Here is a 21,396-nt window from a genome sequence, read left to right on the forward strand (position 1 = left end):
GACTCCCAGGGTGAACATTTAAAAACTTGAGTAGGGTCAAATTGCTCTCCAGTTGAATATCCTTCCACAGCACTCCACTGCACTTAGAAAATGTTTTTAAACTCTTTAGTCTTAAAAAAAAAAAAAAAAAAAAAAAAACTCTTTAGTCTTTCCTATAAAGCTGGGCATGATCTAGCTCCTGCCTATTTCTCCAATAGTATGTCATTGTTATTCTAATTCTAGCCACTTACCTTCTTATTTTATTTTATTTTTTTCATTACCTTCTTTCAAGACTTTTTCAAGCACAATTCTGTTTCCCTCCTCTGAATTTTCATACGTAATATTCCCTCTGCCTGGAATGCTTCTCTTCCTATTTCAAGTCTCAATTTCCATTTCACCTCAAGGAGTCCTCCTCTATCATTCTTTAAACAACAACCTGTTCTTTTCTTTCAGTCAACACATTCATAATTATTTGTCATTATACTTGTCTCTCCAAATAGTAATATCTCTGAAGGCAAGGAAATAGATGAATCTGGAAAGTGGGACACTCCATTGAATAATTAACCCTGTCTCTTCAAGAAGTCAAAGCCATGAAAAAAAGAGGAGATGCTGTTCAAGGATAAAACAGATACCTAAGGGCTAAGCACAGTACATGGACTTTAGATTCAGACTCAAACAACACAATTACAAAGAGATATTTTATGAGCAGTGTGGGAAATAAGAAGGTAGACTAATTAGAAGTGATAATGGTCTTAAGAAACAACTTTATTGAGACGCCTGGCTGGCTTAGTGGTTGAGCATCTGCCTTTGGCTTAGGGTGTGATCCTGGAGTCCCTGGATCGAGTCCCACATTGGGCTTCCTGCATGGAGCCTGCTTTCCCCTCTGCCTATGTCTCTGCCCCTCTCTCTGTGTGTCTCTCATGAATAAATAAATAAAAATCTTTTTAAAAAAAAGAACTTTATTTTTCAGAGATGCATGCCAAAATACTTATTGATGAAATATCTTGTTATCTGGGATTTATTTTAAAATACTCCACTGAAGAATGAATTTCAACCTATACTTCACACTATATACAAAAGTTAACTCAAATAGATCACAGATTTAAATGTTAAATGCAAAACTATAAACTTCTGGGAAAAAATACAGGAGGAAAATTTTGGGATATAGGCAAAGGGTTCTTAAACTTGACACCAAAAAATATGAACCATAAGAGGAAAAATTGTTAATCTGGGTCTCATCAAAATTATAAACTTTGCTCTATCAAAGTCCATGTGAAGATGAAAACACCAGCTACAAAGAGGGAGAAAATATTTGCAAACCCATATCTGACGAAAGACTAGAATCTAGAATATATGAAGAACTGTCGAAACTCAATAGTGGAAAAACCAATCCGGTTAGAAAGTGGATAAAAGACACGAAAGATATTTCACTGAAGAAGACATACAGATGGCAAATGAGCACATGAAAATCTGTTTGACATCATTAGCCATTTAACAACTGATTTAAAACCAAGATGAGGTATCACTATACACTTATCAGAATGAATAAAATGAAAAATAGTAACACAAAATGTTGGTAGGGATGTAAAATGATACAGCTACTCTGGGAAACAATTTAGTAGTTACTTATAAAACCAAACGTGCAATTACCATATGATCCAGTAACTGCAGTTGATTTATACCAGAGAAATAAAAACTTATGTTTACACAAAAAACTTCTATAAATTTTTAGAGCATATCTATAAATAATAGCTCCAAACTGTAAATAACCCAAATGTTTTTGAACATTTGGTACATCCATACTGTTACACACTTTGGTACATCCATACTACGGAATACTACTTAGCAATAAAACGTTGATACATACAACAACTTAGATGAACCTCAAGGGAAAAAAAAAGCAAATCCCAAAGGTTTCATACTGTATGATACCATTTACATAATATTTTGAAATGAAAAAAATTTAGAAATGGTGAACAAATGACTGCCTCTGGAATGAGGGCTATGAATAGGAGGGTGTGTGGGGTGGGGTAAGGAGATGGGTATGGTTATTTTTTTGGGGGGTGTGGTTATTAAACAACAGCTTACGGAATCCTTGTGGAGTTGGGACTGTTTTATATTTTGACTGTGGAAACAAGAAAGTACACAGGCAATAAAAATCTGACAGAACTTAATGTATATACAAATTAGTACAAGTGATACTGGAGAAATCTGAATAAAATAGGTAAGCTTGTATCAATGTCAATAACCTGGTTGTAATATTCTGCTATAGTTCTGCAAATGCTACCATTAGCAGAAAATGGGAAAAGTACACAAGGAATCTCTATGTATTATTTCTTTTTTTTTTTTTAAGTTTCAATATTTAAGTAATCTCTACACCCAACATGAGGCTTGAACTCATGATCCTGTGATCAAGAGCTGCATGCTTTACCAACTGAGCCAGCTAGATGCCCCCAAATCTCTATGTTTATTATTTCTTACAACTGCATGTGAAATCTACAATTATCTCAATAAAAAATTCAATTAAAATTACTCCAATGGAAAGAGGGAAAAGTTGGGGAAAGATAAAACAGGTTGGTAAATGTTGATAATTGCTGGAGCTGGGTAATAGGTATACAGAGGTTCATTATGGTATTCCCTTTATATCTTTGTGTGTTCAAAATATACCATAATATAAAGTTAAAAATAAATAAAATAAACATAAAACAAACAAATCTTGAATTTCTCTATCGGCTTTTTCTCACCAACAATTTAAACACATGCTAAAGTCTCCCTTATCTTTTTTTTTTTAAGATGTATTTATTTACTCATGATAGACAGACAGAGAGAGAGAGAGAGAGAGATAGAGGCAGAGACATAGGCAAAGAAGAAGCAGGCTCCATGCCTGGGAACCCAACGCAGGACTTGATCCCAGGTCTCCAGGATCACACCCCAGGCCAAAGGCGGCGCTAAATCGCTGGGCCACCCAGGGATCCCCAAGTCTCCCTTATCTTAAACAAAGTCTTAAAGACCACTTCACTTCAATCTCACTCCTCTCTCAAACCCTTCAAGCCCAAATATTGTCATCATCCCTTAGCTGATGGCAACATGGTTTCTAGCCCCACTCCTCTCAGAATTTAGTCAAGGTCGACTACATGCAAGTTACTAAAGTCTCTTATGGTTGTGGGCTAAACTCTACATAGTACATTAGTAAAGAAGAATACTCAATAATACTCTTTTACTTGATCTTCAACATACATTTTGAGCAGGGGAGAGAAATGATGCAGTCAAAATTACTATCTCCAGCCCAGATCAATCTCCTGAGTTCCAAACACATATATTTAGATATACTCATGCCTCATAGTCTCTGTGGGTCAGGAATATGGACACAGTTTACCCTCTGGTTTAGGGTCTCTCACAAGCCTACAATCAAATTGCCCTCTAGGACTGCACTCATGTCACGGCTCATGAGGGACAATCCATTTCCAAGCTCGCTTGCGTGATTGTTAGATTCAGTTCCTCACAGATTGTTGGGACTAAGGATCTCAGTTTCTTACTGTGTCTTGAACAGAAGCTTCTCTCAATTCCTTGCTACATAGGATCCTCCATAGGGCAACTCAAAATGGCAGCTATGTTTCACAAGAACAAGCAAGCAAGAATGAAAGAGGATGAACAAGAGATAAGTCACCATCTTTTTGTAACTTAGCCTCTAAAGTGACATCCCGTCACTTTTGCCTATCCCATTCCCTAGAAGCAAGTCACTAGATTCAGCCCACACCCAAGGGGAGAGGATTACACAAGGGCATGAGCACCAGAAAGTGGGGATCACTGGAGGTCATTTTAGAGGTTACCTACTATAGTTCCCATAAGCATCTCAACCTCAACAAGTCCAAACCTCAATCCTTCAGTCAAACTTAGAGCTTCATATTCCCTAAGAAATAGTAGGGCCATGTACTAAGAGGCTAAATCCTCTTTCTTCAGTACCTCCTACTCTCCCTCCCCCATACCACATAAATAATAAGCAAATTGTATCAAATATACCACTAAAGTTTCTCTGGAATCTGCCTTATTCCCACTTCTGCTCCAATTATCTGTCAGCTGGATTGCTTCACAGACTCCTATATGGTTTCCCTGCTTTCAGTCTTGATATCATTCAATCCACTGACTACCCTGGAGTCTGAGAAATCTTTGAAAAATAAAAACATGAAAAAAAAAATCTGAATGTGGTATTCCTCTACTTAAAAACTTGTACTAGTAAAGATCATTTCTCACTAAGCATACTGAGACAGCACAGAGCTGGACTTGGAATAAAAAGATCTAGGGACTATAGTATTTACTCTCTGTGTATTGGCCTTTTGCTCTCTTTATGTAGAGAAGCTTTCCCTGATACAGAAAAAAAAGATGGCCACTGGCAATCTTGGACACACATCCTAACAAGTTATCCCAGATTAAAAAAAAAAAAAAACTACCACTATCTCTAGTCTAAAAAGTCCTAAGGATGGACTTATATTGGCTAGATTTGAGTCGCGTGCTCATCACTGTGTCCAGGAGAACAGAAACTATAAATGATTCTACCTGGGTCATGTGAGTACCTCTGTGCTTGGACAAATGTAGACTGTTACTAGAAGGACAGATCAGTAGTGATCTAGAGAATGACAACAGGTACATTAAAACTCTTCAAAGCCTCTTATTTCCTTAAAGTCATTCTATGATACAGCCCCTCTTTCTAGCTTTACTTTTTTCTATTTTCACATTGCTTCAGCAATCTGGAATGCCTTCCAATTCATAGAATATAGTTACTTTTTGTTATTTGGTCTTCTACATGCTATTTCCTTTGTCTAAAATACTCTTTCTTCTTTCCACTTTTCAACCTGGCTACCATTCATCTTTCAAGTGTCTATTTATATACTACTTCCTCAGGAGAACCTCCCTAACACCTAGAGTTCCTATACTCTCTCCCCCTCATAATACTCATGATGACTTTAGGCCTTGTTAGGACTATTTACTTAATCATCCAAAGTGCCTGCTAGATAGTAAGCTCCTTAAGGACAGGGAGTGAATCTATCTTATTCATTCTGAAACCCTAGGACCCAGCACCATGTTTGGCATACATCAGTGTATCAACAAAAATGTCCTGAAATAATAAACGAATGCACTAGAAGAATCACAGACAAAAGTGAAGGGAAAAGAGAAAATGAAGAGATAGTAAATAATAGCTTTTATTAAGTACCTGCTGTGAACCAAACACTGTGCAAGATGCTTAACACATATTATTAGCTCATTTAATTTTCACATCAGCCCTATGAAGCAGGTGCTACTTTGCTACCTATTTTACTATTAAACTGTAGCTGAGAGAAGCTAGTTGCCTTTTGCGTTATATACCTGGCTTCCACATTCATGGTACTGACAGCTACTTAACATAAAAGTATTTATTGAATTAACTGCATGATACAATGCAAAGAGCAGAGGCTTTGGAACTGGAAAAAAATTAAGTGTGAATATGGGCTCCATCACTTTCTAGCTGGTTACCTTCAGCAAGCTATCAAAGTTTCTGAATCAGTTTCCACACATATAAAAAGGGGATTAAATACTATCCTTAACATTACATAACGTACACAAAATACTTGGTACAAAGGAAACTCTACTTAAAGGCTTACTTTTTACCTTGCCCCTCCACTGTAGTGTATCATGTGGTAGAAATACAGGAAGAATTATGCTACCTAGATTCTGAAAGACCTTACTATCCAGTTGGTATGAGAAGACTATTAAATATACCTGAAATTAAAGAGAATACATGGCCAAATAGGAGATACTCTACAATGCTATGTGGTACATATTATAAATTCAGAAAAAGAATATGAGCCATGATGCCTGGAGGAGATCAGAGAAGGCTTCATCAAGGAGAAGAAATGTACAGAGATTGTCTGAGGATAAATAAGAGAGAGTGTGGCAAAAATGAAAGTGTTTTCTCTTCTACCCACAAATATATGTGAGTAAAACCATGAAGCTACCCCATTAATTAAAGAGGGTGGATAAGGATTATAGAACACTTTGATGGCCAGAATGTGAAGCTAAGATTTGAAAAAGCAGGAAACATGGAGCTAGTAATAGTTTGGGGTCAGGCAAAGGACAGGATGAGGAATGATAGTAAATCTTACCTTTTTCATGGGAATACTGCAAAGGATTCATTGGTTTTTGTTTTTTGTGTTTTTCTGAAGAAAGGTATTACCTCTCCAAAATGCTATTCAAACGTATTTTTCATTTACAGAAAAAGAAACTAAAGGAAAAAGAAAAGGCCCTTGCCTCACTTTGTGCTGTAAGATAATCACCAAGAATGAAGTAGAACCCAAGTCTCTAATTGTGGTTCCTATAACTTCTTTATTACTAAATAATATTTCTTTTTTTTTTTTTTCATTCATCTACTGGCCAAAACTAGCCAACCTTGGGCTTATTTACAACTCATTATAACAACTGTTGTTTATAGACAGAATATTTTCTAACATATTTTAATAAAGAAGTGCCATTATAAACTTTACCCCACATAAAAGGTCATAGCACCCTCAAGGAAACACAATGAACAAAGATGCAAATTATAATTTCAGAATCCTGAGATAAAAACTTGTCTCATCCTTCCAATGTATCTTTAAAAATGCCCACTATAGGTATCTTTATATCCTTACCCTTTTACAGCTCATTACAAAGGAACTATCAATCAGTTCTATAGCATTCTTAAAACATTTTAAATGAGCCAACGTGGCTTCTTATTACACCCCAGTCTTCTCCCATTACTTCCTTTATTTTAGGCTCTAAAACTTGGGCATTATTTTCTAACCATATGCTTCATGCCTTGCTGGGGATTACACAACTTTTTGTTTTTATCAAAATGGTACCCTTTTGGTTTAAGCTACATCAGGCCTTTCTTAAATTTACAATTCTAAAAAAATTACTTATAAAACAGAAGCAAAACTAGAGGGCCCAATTAAATAGAAAAATACTTAAAAAATGGTAAGATTCTTGCTAGTGTTTTTTTTAACCACTTTACATTTGATAGATTTATAATAAAAGTGAATTATTTCCTTCCATAACTAAATTGGTATGGAAAGTAAGGGAAAATAGAGATACTGCTAGACTCAGAAATGCACTGTGTATTCCCATACCTAGGGTCTCAATTTCCAAAATACATAACAAACATGCTCATGAAATTCGAGAGATTAAAAAAAAAATTGTTTCTTTCTGAACTCACAGGTTAGGACTTAGAAGATTTGGGGTAATAGTTCCTTGGTCACCAGGGTAGTTTTGTCCTTTTTAATTTTTACAAATCATTATGATTATTAAATGTAATTAAAATTTGGCAGGAGCATTACTGCTACCCTGAATATTTAAAAGTTTTTTCAGAAATGTGGATACGTAAATATGAAATAGGGAATCATCTTTCAAGAAATTCCAGCATTATTTGAACAAACAAAGAACAAAGTGGCAAAAGAATGGGGGAGATTCTTGGTGCTTAGAGCGTCTAAAAGGCTGCCAAATATTCGGGTAAAAGTCTCTTAGGACAATTACTTTTAGCAGGTGGAAACGTATGGCAACTGGCTTAGCGTTCTTGACCATTTCCTTGGCAAAGGATTCAATTTTACATGGATTTGTCCGTATTTCAGGGCAGGCATGGTATAAACTACTAGTAAACAAGAGTGCCCATATGAAGGAACCGTCACTTTTCCACGCATCTACAGATTCCTGAGGAAGTGCATTCAGGAAGGCTTTTACTGGCTGGAAGTTTTTTCTTCCCTTATTGTTAGCATAAATACCTCTTCTAAAACCAAGGCTTCAACTCACACCCTAGTTTTAGGTCTGTAGCTATCGTTCTTCAAAAGCAGCTGCACACCTATGAAATCTACCGAATTTTACTCCGCCGCTTCCAGCCCAAATTTCGGAAAGGGCGTCTCTCCCAATAAAAAGAAGGCCGCAATTTTCACAAGTGGGAGACTCGCCTTTTCTGACTCCCTACGCCGGGGCCTCGGGCTGGGGTAGCGGGGTAAGGAAGGCACGGCCGGGGGCCGTGAAGGAGTTGTTTGCTCACCGCCGTGGATCCTTTCTTCACTGCTTCCTGGGCATATTCCACTTGGAAAAGGTGTCCATCTGGGGAGAAGACCGTAATTGCCCGGTCATACCGCGATGCCATGGCACACGCCTAGGCCAATTCCTGCGGTGTCAACGACGCTGCCGCTGGAGAGACGTGCGCAAGAGCCACTGTGGCTGCCACGTGCCACCCGGAAGTGCTTGCCCAGGGCCTCGAGGTGCCTCCCGGAAGTGCTCGCGCAAGCCCCCGAGATGCCTTCTGGGAGTCCTGGCGCCCTCGGAGCGGCGCAGAGGTCCTGGTTCCCGCCTCGCTGTCTGTGCGCGTCTGTGCCCTGTGCCCTGGGAGGGCAGAGTCCCTCTGCTACCCTTACGCCTGGTGCACGCTTCCCAGCTCCCCCCCACGGTGTTGCCCCACGGTGCTGTCAGATCACTCCAGTTACAAAAATGACGGCCAAGACGAGGGCTTCGCGAAGAGAAAGTCAGCGATCAGGTATTTTGGTTTTCGCAAACCTGGCAGAGCACCGGTGGGAAGTTAAATTTCAGCCTCTTCAGTTTAGCTTCAAGTTGTAAATTTCATTTCTCGCTCTCACGTGTCTTAACAACGTTTAAGTCAAGGAGAGAAATTAAAATTTTCGAAGTAGTGGGTTTTGTTTTGTTTTGTTTTCATTTTCTGCCTGTGAATGCAGAGGATTTTTATTTTCTGCTAATGACAGGAATTAAGATGATACTATTTTATTTATTTATTTATTTATTTATTTATTTATTTATTTTTGATACTATTTTAATCAAAGAAATTCTTTTAAAGTCCAAAAGTATGCTACTTAAAAAAAAAAAGTATGCTACTTAAAAGATTTCTGCAAATGTAACGATAGTAGAAAGTCTTTAAACAGGTGCAACATTTCTGCCTGTGAAACAACTCTTGTCTCTTTGTCCTCATTTATAAAATGGGGATGTTTAAAACGCGGTGGCAAAGTGTTACGCTCAGGTTTACATGTGTTTGTAGGCATAAATAATTTAAAATGGTGTCTGGTGGGTAGTAAAAAGTAAGTTTAGCTATTATTATTGCTTTCCATGTAGTATTTAATATATATTGTTTTCCATTGGGGAGGATCTTACCCTTGGTGAAATGAACCTTAACTAAAACAAAGAAAAAAAGAATAATTACCTACAAAAGAGAAAAACTCAACACCTTTAATTCCTAATATTTAATTCAGAATTTTAGTTGACTACTAAAAGCAATTTGTATTTACCTGCCATCTAATTTCTTAATATTAGAAACTATTGAAAAACTTGGCTCTACTGAAAACAAAATAGTAATTCCTAACCAAAACAACTCGCTCTACCTTTTCAAGAGTTCATGAAATTTTACAATGAATGTTATGTTACACCAACATTTACAGGAAACTATTATGTAAGAAGTGTTTTAGCATTTTATTAAGTAATCATAATTTATTCTTTGAAATACTTACAAATGACGGGAGACTTCAGAAAAATGCAGAGAGGTCCCCTCTACCCTTCACCCGGTTTCCCTATATGGTAATATCATACATAACCTATGGTACAATAGCAAAACCAGGAAATGGCATTGGTAATAATCCACAGAGCCTATTCAGATTTTACCACTTATATATGCACTCATTTGTGTATGTGTGTATAGTTCTATGCAGTTTATAGCCACTGCCACAATCAAGATACGCAACTGTTCCATGACTATAAAGATTACTTGTGCTGTCCATTTAACAGTCATGCCCATTTCTCCCCTGCTCCCAACTCCTGGAAACCATTAATCTGTTCTTCATCTGTCTAATTTTGTCATTTAAAAAATTTTACACTGGTGGAATCATATGGTATGTAAATTTTTTGTGACTTTTAATTTTAAGATAATTATAGATTTACAGGAAGTTGTAATCAAATCATCGTAACAGTGTTCCCTTGTACCTTTAATTTAGTTTACCCAGTTTGTTACATTACACACAATATCAGAACTAGGAAATTGACATCAATAGGAAATATGTCCATAGCTTTCATTGGAAGACATTTGAAAGTGTTACAATGTATTATAGATGTATTTCAGCAATGAGATAGTATCGAAATCTTGACAAGGATTACTTTACACACTTAGGGTTCACATTGACACTACAACTTAACAGTGAGGCTTTGGGTAGGTATATTTCAGTTTCCTAAAACCTACTTTTCTGACCTGTAAAAGGGGGATAATAATACTGACTTCCCAAGATTGTTGTGAAGAGCAAGTGAAATAACATATTAATGTATGAAGGTATTACCTATCACAGATAAACACTTGAAAGATGTTAACTCTTGTTGTTAATCATTGAGCTAACTAAAATTAAGATTATTCTATAAGTGAGAAGTTAGGAAGAGTAAAAATGTAGCATGAACCCACTTATATATTTTTTAAATGTATGTACAAACATAATTCTAAATCTATAGAGAAAAAAGTGAGAGGGCATACATCAAGTTGACAAGAGTTTTTTTCTTTACAGGAATCCAGAGATTGGAAAGAGAATGAGGAGATATGGTAAGGAAGGAGAAGTTACTGTTTTAAACTTAGTATCTGTATTTTAAAAATTTTACAGCAAGCATAGTTTACCTTTATACTTAATAAAGACAGTGTAAACTAACAGTTTAATGCCTAGAGACTTCCTGCAATGACAATCATGATGGTTTCATCCAGATCTCCTATTGAGAACTACTAGAAATACTGGACAAAAAAATTTTTTAAATATATATTCTGACTCCAATAGCTAACAAAGAATGAAGAGTTGTGATGCCAAGATTCAGAAGAGGAGTAACCCTTGCAGGGGTAAGCCTAGCATTTTCTTCTTGAAGTATTTTCCTATTTGCAGTGGCTAGGTGAGTAGTGAAGCAGACTTTTGATAGACAAAAATTAGATTTCAAAGTCAGTCAAGGTATAGGGTCATGGTGAAGATGTTGTAGACTTTTTGTTTGGGACCCAAAGAACCACAACCCAGAACTAAGAGTGAACCCAAAGTAGACCTCTTCTTACAAGAACTACCACTAAGTTTTTCATCACCTTAGTTAAAGATTGGAATAAAGCAGTTGATGAAGAGAACAAAAGTAACAGAAATGTAGGTAAAATTAAATCTCCTAAAAAAAATTTACATCTCCTTGCAATTCACAGCCCACTGATGAATACCTGAGACATGTAGAGGGTGACATTCCTCAAGGAACTCATGGCTGCCTTAATGTTGATGTTTTATTAGAGACTAAAAGCAACATTATCTTAATAGCTAGCCCTCCAAGGTCCTGGAGACCTTGCTCTCAACAAGCACAAATTCCTTAGAGACTTCTGTTACCCATAACCCCCACCAACTAGAAAGTATACAATCAGTCACTCCTCACAATTCTGGTGTAGTTCTTTCTGCCCATGGATCCTTTCCCCATGCTATATAATAAAAGCACCTTTTGCACTGAAAATGCCTCAAGAATTCTTTTTTTGACCATTCACTTGGCAGCTCCATCACCAATGTTTCTCAAACTGTGGTCTGCAGATCTTTGAAATTACCCTGAAATCTTTCAAGGAATTCACAATATCAAAACTATAGTGATAATACTGAAATAGTATTTGTCCTTTCATTATACGAATATTTACATTTGCAGTGCAAAAGAAATGGGTAAAACTACTGGAACCTTAGTATGAATCAAGGCAGCAATACCAAACTATACTAGTATCCACTGTATTCTTTACCACTAAGCACTTATTTTTAAAAAATGCCAATTTCATTTAAGAATGTTATTGAATAAGCAGTAAATTATTAATTTTATCAAATCTTGACTCATGAGTACTTATATTTTTAGTTTTCCAGAATGGGAAGTATACTTAAGGTACTTCTGCTGCCTTCAAAGTAAGGTGGTTAGCTTGAGATAAAGCACTTTTGTAAATCTTTGAGTTGCTAGCTGTACCAGCCCCCTTTATCATGGAATATCATTTATACCTGAAAGAGTGACTGACATATGGTTATTCAGAGTTAGATATTTGGGCAGACACTGCTGAAAATAAACAATATTAGCCTATCACTCTAAGAAAAACAACAGACGGTATATTTCCAAAGATAAAATTCAAGTTTTGGGGCCACCTGCCTTTTGCTCAGGTCATGATCTCCAGATCCTGGGATTGAGCCCTGCATTGGGCTCCCTGCTCAGCAGGGAGGATGCTTCTCCCTCACCATCCCCATACTTGCTTGCGTTCTCTCTCAAATAAATAAATAAATAATCATTAAAAAAAGGTTTAAGCTTTTAAAGCAAAAATCAGAATTTTGAAAAATTTATATCCATCACCATGAACTTGACAATTTGTCCATAATTAACTACTTTACTGATGAGATTGGTGGTGTTAATAAAATGTGATTTTTTTTATATAGTGCTACATTTGGAAAATATGCATAACTCAGTGAACCAGGATCTTCCAGTGACCAAAGCATAAATCATACACAATCATGCAAAAATAAAAAAGACATTCAAATTCCTACACAGACTAGTAGATTTTAATGTAAAAAGAGTACTAAAATTTCATTGATGTGATTTTAGATGACACATTTCAACTAACTTTAAGAACTATCACATTTTGAATGTTGGTCTAGTAACAAAGAGTATCCAGTGATTGAAATCACTGAATAATTGATCTGAAGTGACTAAAAAGGCTATAAAAAATGTTGTTTTCCAATATATTTTGGTGACATTGTTTCCCCAATATATTTCAACCTAAATAACATTTTAAAACTGTTTGAATGTAGAAGCAGATCTAAGAATCCAGCTGTATTCTTTTAAGCTGGATATTAAAAAAGATTTACAATTTCATTATTCTCATTAATGGTTTTAAATTTTGGAAAATACAGGTTTTTCATTTTATTTTATTTATTTATTGAAAAGATTTATTTATTTTAGAGAGGGAGCACACAAGAGTGAGCACATGTGAGTGAGGGGGAGGGAAGGACGGAGAGGAGAGAAAGAATCTCAAGCCAACTCTCCACTGAGTGCAGAGCCTGGCTCAGGACTCGATCCTACAACCCTGAGATCATGGCCTGAGCCTAAACCAAGAGTTGGATGCTTAACTGACTGAGCCGCCCAGGCATCCTGAAAAAATATAGGCGTTTTAATAGAATATATGAAATGTGTAAATAGGTAATGAGTTTAACTTTTTAATGATAAATAAGTAAAATGTTTTAATTTTAATGTGGTAAATATTGATAGATATAGCCCACATAAATGAAAGCTCTTCAGCGTCTTCAATAATTTTTAGGATGGTAAAAGTATTCCTAAGGCCAAAAAGTTGGGAAGCACTGGAACAAAGCATTACTAATACCCTAGAGGATTAATTGCCTGCCAAAAGCAAAAGTGAATCCTCTGTAGAGGAAGACAACATCATACAGAACCTCAAATTGTTGCAATTTCTCATATGTAGTATCCTGTGCTCTATCAAAAGTAAGCCTGCATACACAAAAAGATCATATGACCAAAGAACAAGAGAAACAACAGGCAATAGAAGCAGACTAATACAAGATCCAGATAATGGAGTTATCAAATACAGATTTTTAAAACATGTTAATTATATGCAGGGGATTTCTTTTTTTTAGATTTTATTTATTTGAGAGAGAGACAGATATAGCAAGAGAGAGAGAAAGCAAGAGAGAGCACAAGTGGGGAGGAGAGGGAGAAGCAGATTCCCCATTGAGCAGGAAGCCCCTGGGGCTCCGTCTCAGAATCCTGGGATCATAACCTGAGCTGAAGGCAGATGCTTAACCAACTGAGCCATTCAGGCCCCTATGCAAGGGATTAAAAACAAGATCAAGATTTTCAGCAGGGAGGGCAGCCCCGGTGGCTCAGCGGTTTAGCACCACCTGCAGCCCTGGTCGTGATCCTGGAGACCCGGGATCGAGTCCCACGTCGGGCTCCCTGCATGGAGCCTGATTCTCCCTCTGCCTGTGTCTCTGCCTCTCTCTCTCTCTCTCTCTCTCTGTCTCCCATGAATAAATAAATTAAAAAAAAAAAAAAAGATTTTCAGCAGGGACCAGAGCTATTAATGAAGAGTGTTTTGGAAACTGTAGAAATGAATACTATATTAATTGAGATTAAGAGCTTAATAATCAGGCTTAAAATCAGACCTAGTTGAAAAGAGAAGTAGGGAATTAGAAGATAATAAAATAAGTGTGTGTGTGTGTGTGTGTGTGTATTTAAAATCTCTATATCAAAGCAGAGAGAGATAAGAGGATAGAGAACACTGAAAAATAATCTAAAACATAGTGGGTATGGTGAAAAACCAAATGTAGGTGTAGCTGGAGTACCAGACTCCCAACTGGAGGTTAAAAAAAAAAAAAAAGACAGAAACAACATATAAAGATATTTTGTTTAGATATTTTCAAACTGGCAAATGAATCAACTAACAGATTTAAGAAAAACTATTAACAGCAAGAAGGATAAATAAAAGAAATTCACACTTAGGAAAGCCACAATAAATCCAATGTAAACCAAAGACACTGAGAAAATCTTAAAGCACCTTTCATGAGGATGGTGCTGAAGGCAAAGGAAGTTCCTGCCTCTCCCAAAGCCAAGGCCAAAGCAAAGGCTTTGAAAGTCAAAAAAAGAGGTGCTAAAAGTTGTCCACAGTCAGAAAAAAAAAAAAAATAGATCTGCACCTCACCTACATTCCAACGACCCAAGATCCTGTGTCTCTGAAGGCAGCCCAAATATCCTCGAAAGAGTGTCCCCAGGGGATCCCGGGATCGAATCCCACGTCGGGCTCCTGGTGCATGGAGCCTGCTTCTCCCTCTGCCTATGTCTCTGCCTCTCTCTCTCTCTCTCTCTCTCTGTGACTATCATAAATAAATAAAAATTTAAAAAAAAAAAGAGTGTCCCCAGGAGAAACCAGCTTGATCACTATGCCATCATCAAGTTCCCCCTGACTGCTGAGTCAGCCATGAAGAAAATAGAAGACAACAACACACTTGTGTTCATTGTGGATGTCCAGTCCAACAAGCACCAAATCAAACATGCTGTGAAAAAGCTCTATGACATTGATGTGGTCAATGTCAACACCTTGATCAGGCCTGATGGAGAGAAGAAAGCATATGTTCAACTGGCTCCTGACTATGAAACTTTGGATGTTGCCAACAAAATTGGGATCATCTAAACTGAGTCCAGCTGGCTACAAATCTAAATACAATTTTTTTAACCAAAAAAAAAAAAAAAAAAAGGAAAAAAAAATCTTAAAGCTATTTAAGGAAAAAGAAAAAAGCTGTATTGTCAAAAAGAAGATAATAAGACTTTGAACTGATTTGTGTAGTAACATGGAATTCTACCTTAAAATGCTAAAAGAAAATACATGCAAAGCTGGCATGATGATCTATTTCTAGTGAAAATAACCTTTAAAATTGAAGGCAGGGGATCCCTGGGTGGCGCAGCGGTTTAGCGCCTGCCTTTGGCCCAGGGCGCGATCCTGGAGACCCAGGATCGAATCCCACATCAGGCTCCCGGTGCATGGAGCCTGCTTCTCCCTCTGCCTGTGTCTCTGGCTCTCTCTCTCTCTCTCTCTCTCCCTCTGTGTGACTATCATAAATAAATGAAAAAAAAATTAAAAAAAAATTGAAGGCAAAATTAAGATATTTCCCACACAAAACCATAAAGAATTAGACACCAGCAAGCACTCACTGCAGGAAATACCAAAAACTGTTCTTCGGACAGAAGAAAAATTATCACAGATGGAAATTTGGAGATGGAGGAAGAAATAAAAAGGATCAAGGGGGGCAGCCCCGGTGGCTGAGCGGTTTAGCACCGCCTTCAGCCCAGGCTGTGGTCCTGGAGACCAGGGATCAAGTTCCACGTTAGGCTCCCAGCATGGAGTCTGCTTCTCCCTCTGCCTGTCTCTCTCTCTCTCTCTCTCTCTCTGTCTCTGTCTCTAATAAATAAATAAATATTTAAAAAGAAGAAAGGATCAAGGGTAAACATATACTTAAGTTCAAATAAATATTAACAGTAAAATAATCCCTATGGATTTGTAAATATATATATATATATATACAGTATTAAAATATTGAGAATATAACATAATTTGGGTAGGAAGACAAATGAATTTTTAAAAAACATTTATTTATTTATTTATGATAGACACACACATTGAGAGAGAGAGAGAGGCAGAGACACAGGAGGAGGGAGAAGCAGGCTCCATGCCGGGAGCCCGATGCAGAACTCCATCCCGGGACTCCAGGATCATGCCCTGGGCCAAAGGCAAGCGCTAAACTGCTGAGCCACCCAGGGATCCCCAAAACAAATGAAATTAAAGTGTTCTAACTTCCCTTCATTGTTTCAGAAAGTAGTCAAATTTCAAAATAAAAAGTAGTTAAATTTCGGGCAGCCCTGGTGGCTTAGAGGTTCAGCCCGGGGTGTGATCCTGGAGCCCCAGGATCGAGTCTCACGTCGGGCTCCTGGTGCATGGAGCCTGCTTCTCCCTCTGCCTGTGTCTCTGCCTCTCTCTCTCTCTCTCTCTGTGTTTCTCATGAATAAATAAATAAAATCTTTTTTAAAAAGTAGTAAAATTTCTTATTTATATTAGACTAATTGATCCAAAATGCATATTGTAATCTCTGAGGAAACCACTAAGAGAACCATATAAAAATATGTAACCATATATAATACTTTATTATAATGAAATAATAATAAATAACAAAAAGAACACCAAAAAGAAAGAAAAAGGGACATATAACAGGATGGAAAATAGAAAGCAAATAGTATTTTAGTAGGTTTCAAGATAACTACATTAATACTTATATTTTCTATAATGGAATATTTCAGTTATATACATATCCAGCTGGATAAAAAGAAATGCACCTATATGTGCTTATGTGCGAAAACATTAAAGGGTAAAAAAAAATTGAAAGTAAAAGGATGAAAAATATATGCAAACATTAAAAGGAGGTAGTATGTAGTATAACAAAATATAGTTCAAGTTAAGGTTCATAGCAAGAGATATTGAGGGATATTTTGTAATAAAGGATCTAATTTATTAGCACTACTTAATTCTAAATTTGTACCTAATGCCAACCATATATTCAGGATAAAGATTGATAGTACTAAAGAAGAAATAGAGAAACTGCAATTAAAGTCAGATTTTAACAGCTTTTTTTGTAATTGATAAAGCATATAAAAAATTAACAAATTTACAAGGAATAAAAGCATAGAGAATATATTCTCTGACCCCAGAGAATTAAGTCAGAAATAAGTAACAACAACATAATTAGAAAACACCCAAGTATTTGAATATTAAGAAATGTGTTTCTAAATAACATGAGTTAAGGAAGAATCTACAATGGAAATTAGAAAATGTTTTCAATGGAATCTTATTAATATGATTTAATATTACATATATAAAATATACATTAAAATATGCATGTTTAATATATATTATAAATAAATATAAATATTATAAGTAAATATATTAAAACATGTGTTGCAGCCAAAGCAGTGCCTAAGGGGGAAATTACAGCATTAATATACACATTAGAAAAGGAGAAAAACTAAGAATAATTACCTAAGTATCAAAGTCGTTATATTAAAAAACAGCTTATTAAACCCAAGGAAAGTAAAAGGAAGGAAATATAAAGATAAGAATAGAAATCAGTGGGGCAGCCCGGTGGCTCAGTGGTTTAGCGCCACCTTCAGCCCAGGGCGTGATTCTGGAGACCCGGGATGGAGTCCCAAATCGGGCTTCCTGCATGGAGCCTGCTTCTCCCTCTCTCTCTGTATCTCTCATAAATAAATAAATAAAATTTTAAAAAAATATTAAAGGAAGAGTAGAAATCAGTGAAATACGAAATATATAATAGGGAACACAAAGAAGGCTGAAAGAGTATTGAAAAGGCTAATAAGGGGCACCTGAGTGGCTCAGTGGTTGAGCATATGCCTTTGGGTCAGGGCATGATCCTGGGGTCCTGGGATCCAGTCCCTCATCGTGCTCCCCATGGGGAACCTGCTTCTCCCTCTGCCAATGTCTCTGACTCTCTCTTTGTGTCTCTCATTAATAAGTAAATAAAATCTTACAAAAATGAAAAGTATAATAAAATTGATAGTTGTCAGAAGTTACCAAGAAAAAAGAAGACAATATGAGGAATGAAAAGAGGACTTTATTAGAGGTCATAATGACATTAAAAAGTTATGAGTAACTTCATGCCAATAAGTTGGAAAATTCAGAATAAAAGGGCAAATTCTTAGAAAAACATAATAAAACTAATGCAAGAAATAAGAGAAATGTCTTGATGGTCCCAAATCTGTTAAAGAAATTAAATCCATAAATAAAACATTGCTACAAAGAAGACCTTTGGCCCAGGGGTATCACTGGTGAATCCTATGGAATATTTTAGAAGGAAATAACACCAATTTTACATAAAGTCATCACAGAAATAGAAAAAGAGGGACTACTTCCATACTTCTTTTTTTTTTTAATTTTTATTTATTTATGATAGTCACAGAGAGAGAGAGAGAGAGAGAGGCAGAGACACAGGCAGAGGGAGAAGCAGGTTCCATGCAGGGAGCCCGACGTGGGACTCGATCCCGGGTCTCCAGGATCACGCCCTGGGCCAAAGGCAGGCGCCAAACCGCTGCACCACCCAGGGATCCCCCATACTTCTTTTATGAAAGAGAATAACCTTTTTTTTTTTTTTTAATAAGCTGTATGCCCAACTTGGGATTCAAACTCATGACTCTGAGATCAATGATCTTATGCTCTCCTGACAGCTAGCCAGGTGACGCAGGATGCAGCATAATCTTAAGAGCAAAAACCTGAGGATACTATGAGAAAGGAAAATTATAGTCCATGTTCACTCATGAAAATGCATATAAAAATCCTAAGTAAAATATTAATAAATAAAAATAAGCAATATGCAAAAAAATTTATATTGCGTGTATATCACAACTAAATTAAGTTATTCTAGGAAGCTATCAATGTAATTCACCACATTAACAGAGTAAAACAGAAGTTATCAACCTATTGCCCAAAACCCAATTCTGGCCATGCTGCTGTGTCTATTTTTGTAAATAAAGTTTTACTGGAAAAACAGCTATGCCCATTCTTTTCTATTTTTGCTTTCTCGCTAAAATGACAGAGTTGTGTAATTGCAAGGGAACCCAGATGGCTTGCAAAACTTGAAATACTTACTCTCTGGTCCTTTATAGAAAAAGTTTGCTGACTTATAAAATAGAGGGAAGAAAACTCTATCTCAATAAATGCAGAAAAGCATTTAATAAAATCCATTGTCTTGTACAATCTTATTGACTCATAATCTAAGGATTGGAAGGAATTTCCTTAATCTGCTAAGGGACTCTACAGGAAACCTCCAGAAAACATACTTGATGGTTAAATATTGGAACTTCTTTACATTTGAGATCAGCAATATACCTGAGAGTACCTGCTCTGTCATTTCTATTTATCTTTTCTTTTAAGCAGTATATAGCAAGAAAAAAAACTGAGTACTAGAAAGGAAAAAATGAAAATCGTATTATTTTTAGATAACCTAACTGTGTGCATAATAAAGAGTCCAAAATAAATTATAAAGATTTTATTTTATTTTTTTAATTTTTATTTATTTATAATAGTCACACAGAGAGAGAGAGAGAGAGAGAGAGAGGCAGAGACACAGGCAGAGGGAGAAGCAGGCTCCATGCACCGGGAGCCCGACGTGGGATTCGATCCCGGGTCTTCAGGATCACGCACTGGGCCAAAGGCAGGTGCCAAACCGCTGCGCCACCCAGGGATCCCCAAAATAAATTATAGATAAATTGCTAGTATTAGTAAATGACTTTAGGAAGAAATCAATTGTATTTCTATAAAACAAAACCAGATAATTAGGAATTGAAATAAAAAAGATACCATGTATATAGTATATTTCCAGGAAATACATACAGACCTCTACAGAGAAAAACCTAACATATTATTGAAAGAACCTAAAGAACCTCTAAGTCAGGGGAGGTATATATCATATTCATTAGTTGGCAAACTCAAATTGATCTAGATATTCACTGCAATATTAACAAGAATGACAGCACTTTTTTCCTTAGAAAGTACTTTAATTAATATTTAAATTTTGTATAGTAGGATACATTTTTACCAATGTATACACTTATATAATTATGACCATGATAAAAATATAGAATATTTTCGTCATCCCCAAACATTCCTTTGTGCTCCTTTGTAGTTATCCTATCCCCCATCCTCATCCCTCATCAACTATTGACCTACTTTGTCACTATAAATTGATTTTGCCTTATTCAGATTTTTATGTAGATGAAACCAACAGTACTCATTTGTGTGACTTTTTCTATGCAACCTGATGTTTTTGAGATTCATTCATTTTGTTCCATATATTAATAGTTTATTACTTTTTATTCTTGAGTAGTATTCTATATAAATGTATAATAATTTATTGATTCACCTGTGTGGAATATTTGGGTTGTTTCTAATATAACACTACTTTTTCAAAGATTTTATTTACTTAGAATTCAAGTAATGGGGAGGGACGAGGTGGGGGTGGAAATGGAGAGAATCTCAAGCAGACTCTGTGCTGAGTGCAGAGCCCAACTTGGGGCTGGATCCCAGGACCCTGAGAGCATGACCTGAGCTGAAATCAAGAATTGGATGCTCAACTAACTGAGGTAACCCAGGCACCCCTAACTTAACACTATTTTTATCAAATGTGCTATGAATACTCATGTATGAGTCTTTGTGTGGGCAATACATATTAATTTCCTTTGGGTAAGGAATAAATACCCAAGGGCACAACTACTGGATCATATAATAGGTGCATGCTTAACTTTATAATAATTACTAGTTGTTTTTCAGAGTTGTATCATTTGTACTCCCACTAGCAATATATGAATGTTCCTAGTTGTTCCACATACTTTCCAAAATGTGATGATGTCACTCTTTTTAGATTCTGGCTGTTTTAGTGGGTATGTGGTGGTGGTTTCTCAGTGTGGCTTTAATTTGCATTTCCATGATGATTAATGATGGAGAGCAACTTATTGTGTTTATTGGCCACTTGTATATGATCATTCTAAAATGCCTCTAAGTCTTCTGTTCATTTTGTTAATAGGGTTGTTTGTCTTGAGTTGTAAGGGTTCTTTATATTTTCTAGAGACAAATTCTTTCTTTTAATGTTTCATAAATTCATATATTTTATCCCAGATGATAGCTTCCCTTTTCATTTTCTTATGTCTTTCAAGAGCAGAATTTTTAATTTTAATAAAAATGTATCAAATTTTTCTTTCATGCTTCTTGCCTTTTGTGTCATATCTAAGAAATAAATGCTTCACACAGGGTCATAAAGATTTTCTATT

At 36.2% G+C, this 21,396-nt stretch overlaps 1 protein-coding gene and 1 long non-coding RNA gene across 5 annotated transcripts in view; one reads left to right on the forward strand and one right to left on the reverse strand.

Annotated features, from left to right (window-relative positions):
- The window catches only part of LOC125755468 (uncharacterized), a 76,227-nt gene extending 61,810 nt beyond the window's left edge, over positions 1-14,417 (forward strand). Inside the window, exons 2-4 of the long non-coding RNA XR_007412098.1 lie at positions 10,539-10,573; positions 10,800-10,858; positions 11,198-14,417. This is a non-coding gene — a long non-coding RNA (uncharacterized LOC125755468). The remainder of the gene's footprint in view (positions 1-10,538; positions 10,574-10,799; positions 10,859-11,197) is intronic.
- Positions 1-21,396, reverse strand: part of PSMA8 (proteasome 20S subunit alpha 8) — a 123,427-nt gene that overhangs the window by 32,254 nt on the left and 69,777 nt on the right. The window contains exon 1 of one of the 4 annotated variants that reach the window (XM_025429271.3): positions 8,036-8,236. The exons of 1 other annotated variant lie outside the window; for it this stretch is intronic. In XM_025429271.3, coding sequence (XP_025285056.1) covers positions 8,036-8,137 — 102 coding nt within the window. In that variant the 5' untranslated portion in view covers positions 8,138-8,236. Of the gene's footprint in view, positions 1-8,035; positions 8,240-21,396 lie in introns of those variants that run through there. 2 more of the 4 variants (XM_025429272.3, XM_049112817.1) reach the window with 2 other exon arrangements.

The sequence above is a fragment of the Canis lupus genome, chromosome 7 (genome assembly GCF_003254725.2).
Source record: "Canis lupus dingo isolate Sandy chromosome 7, ASM325472v2, whole genome shotgun sequence".
Lineage (NCBI taxonomy): Eukaryota > Metazoa > Chordata > Mammalia > Carnivora > Canidae > Canis > Canis lupus.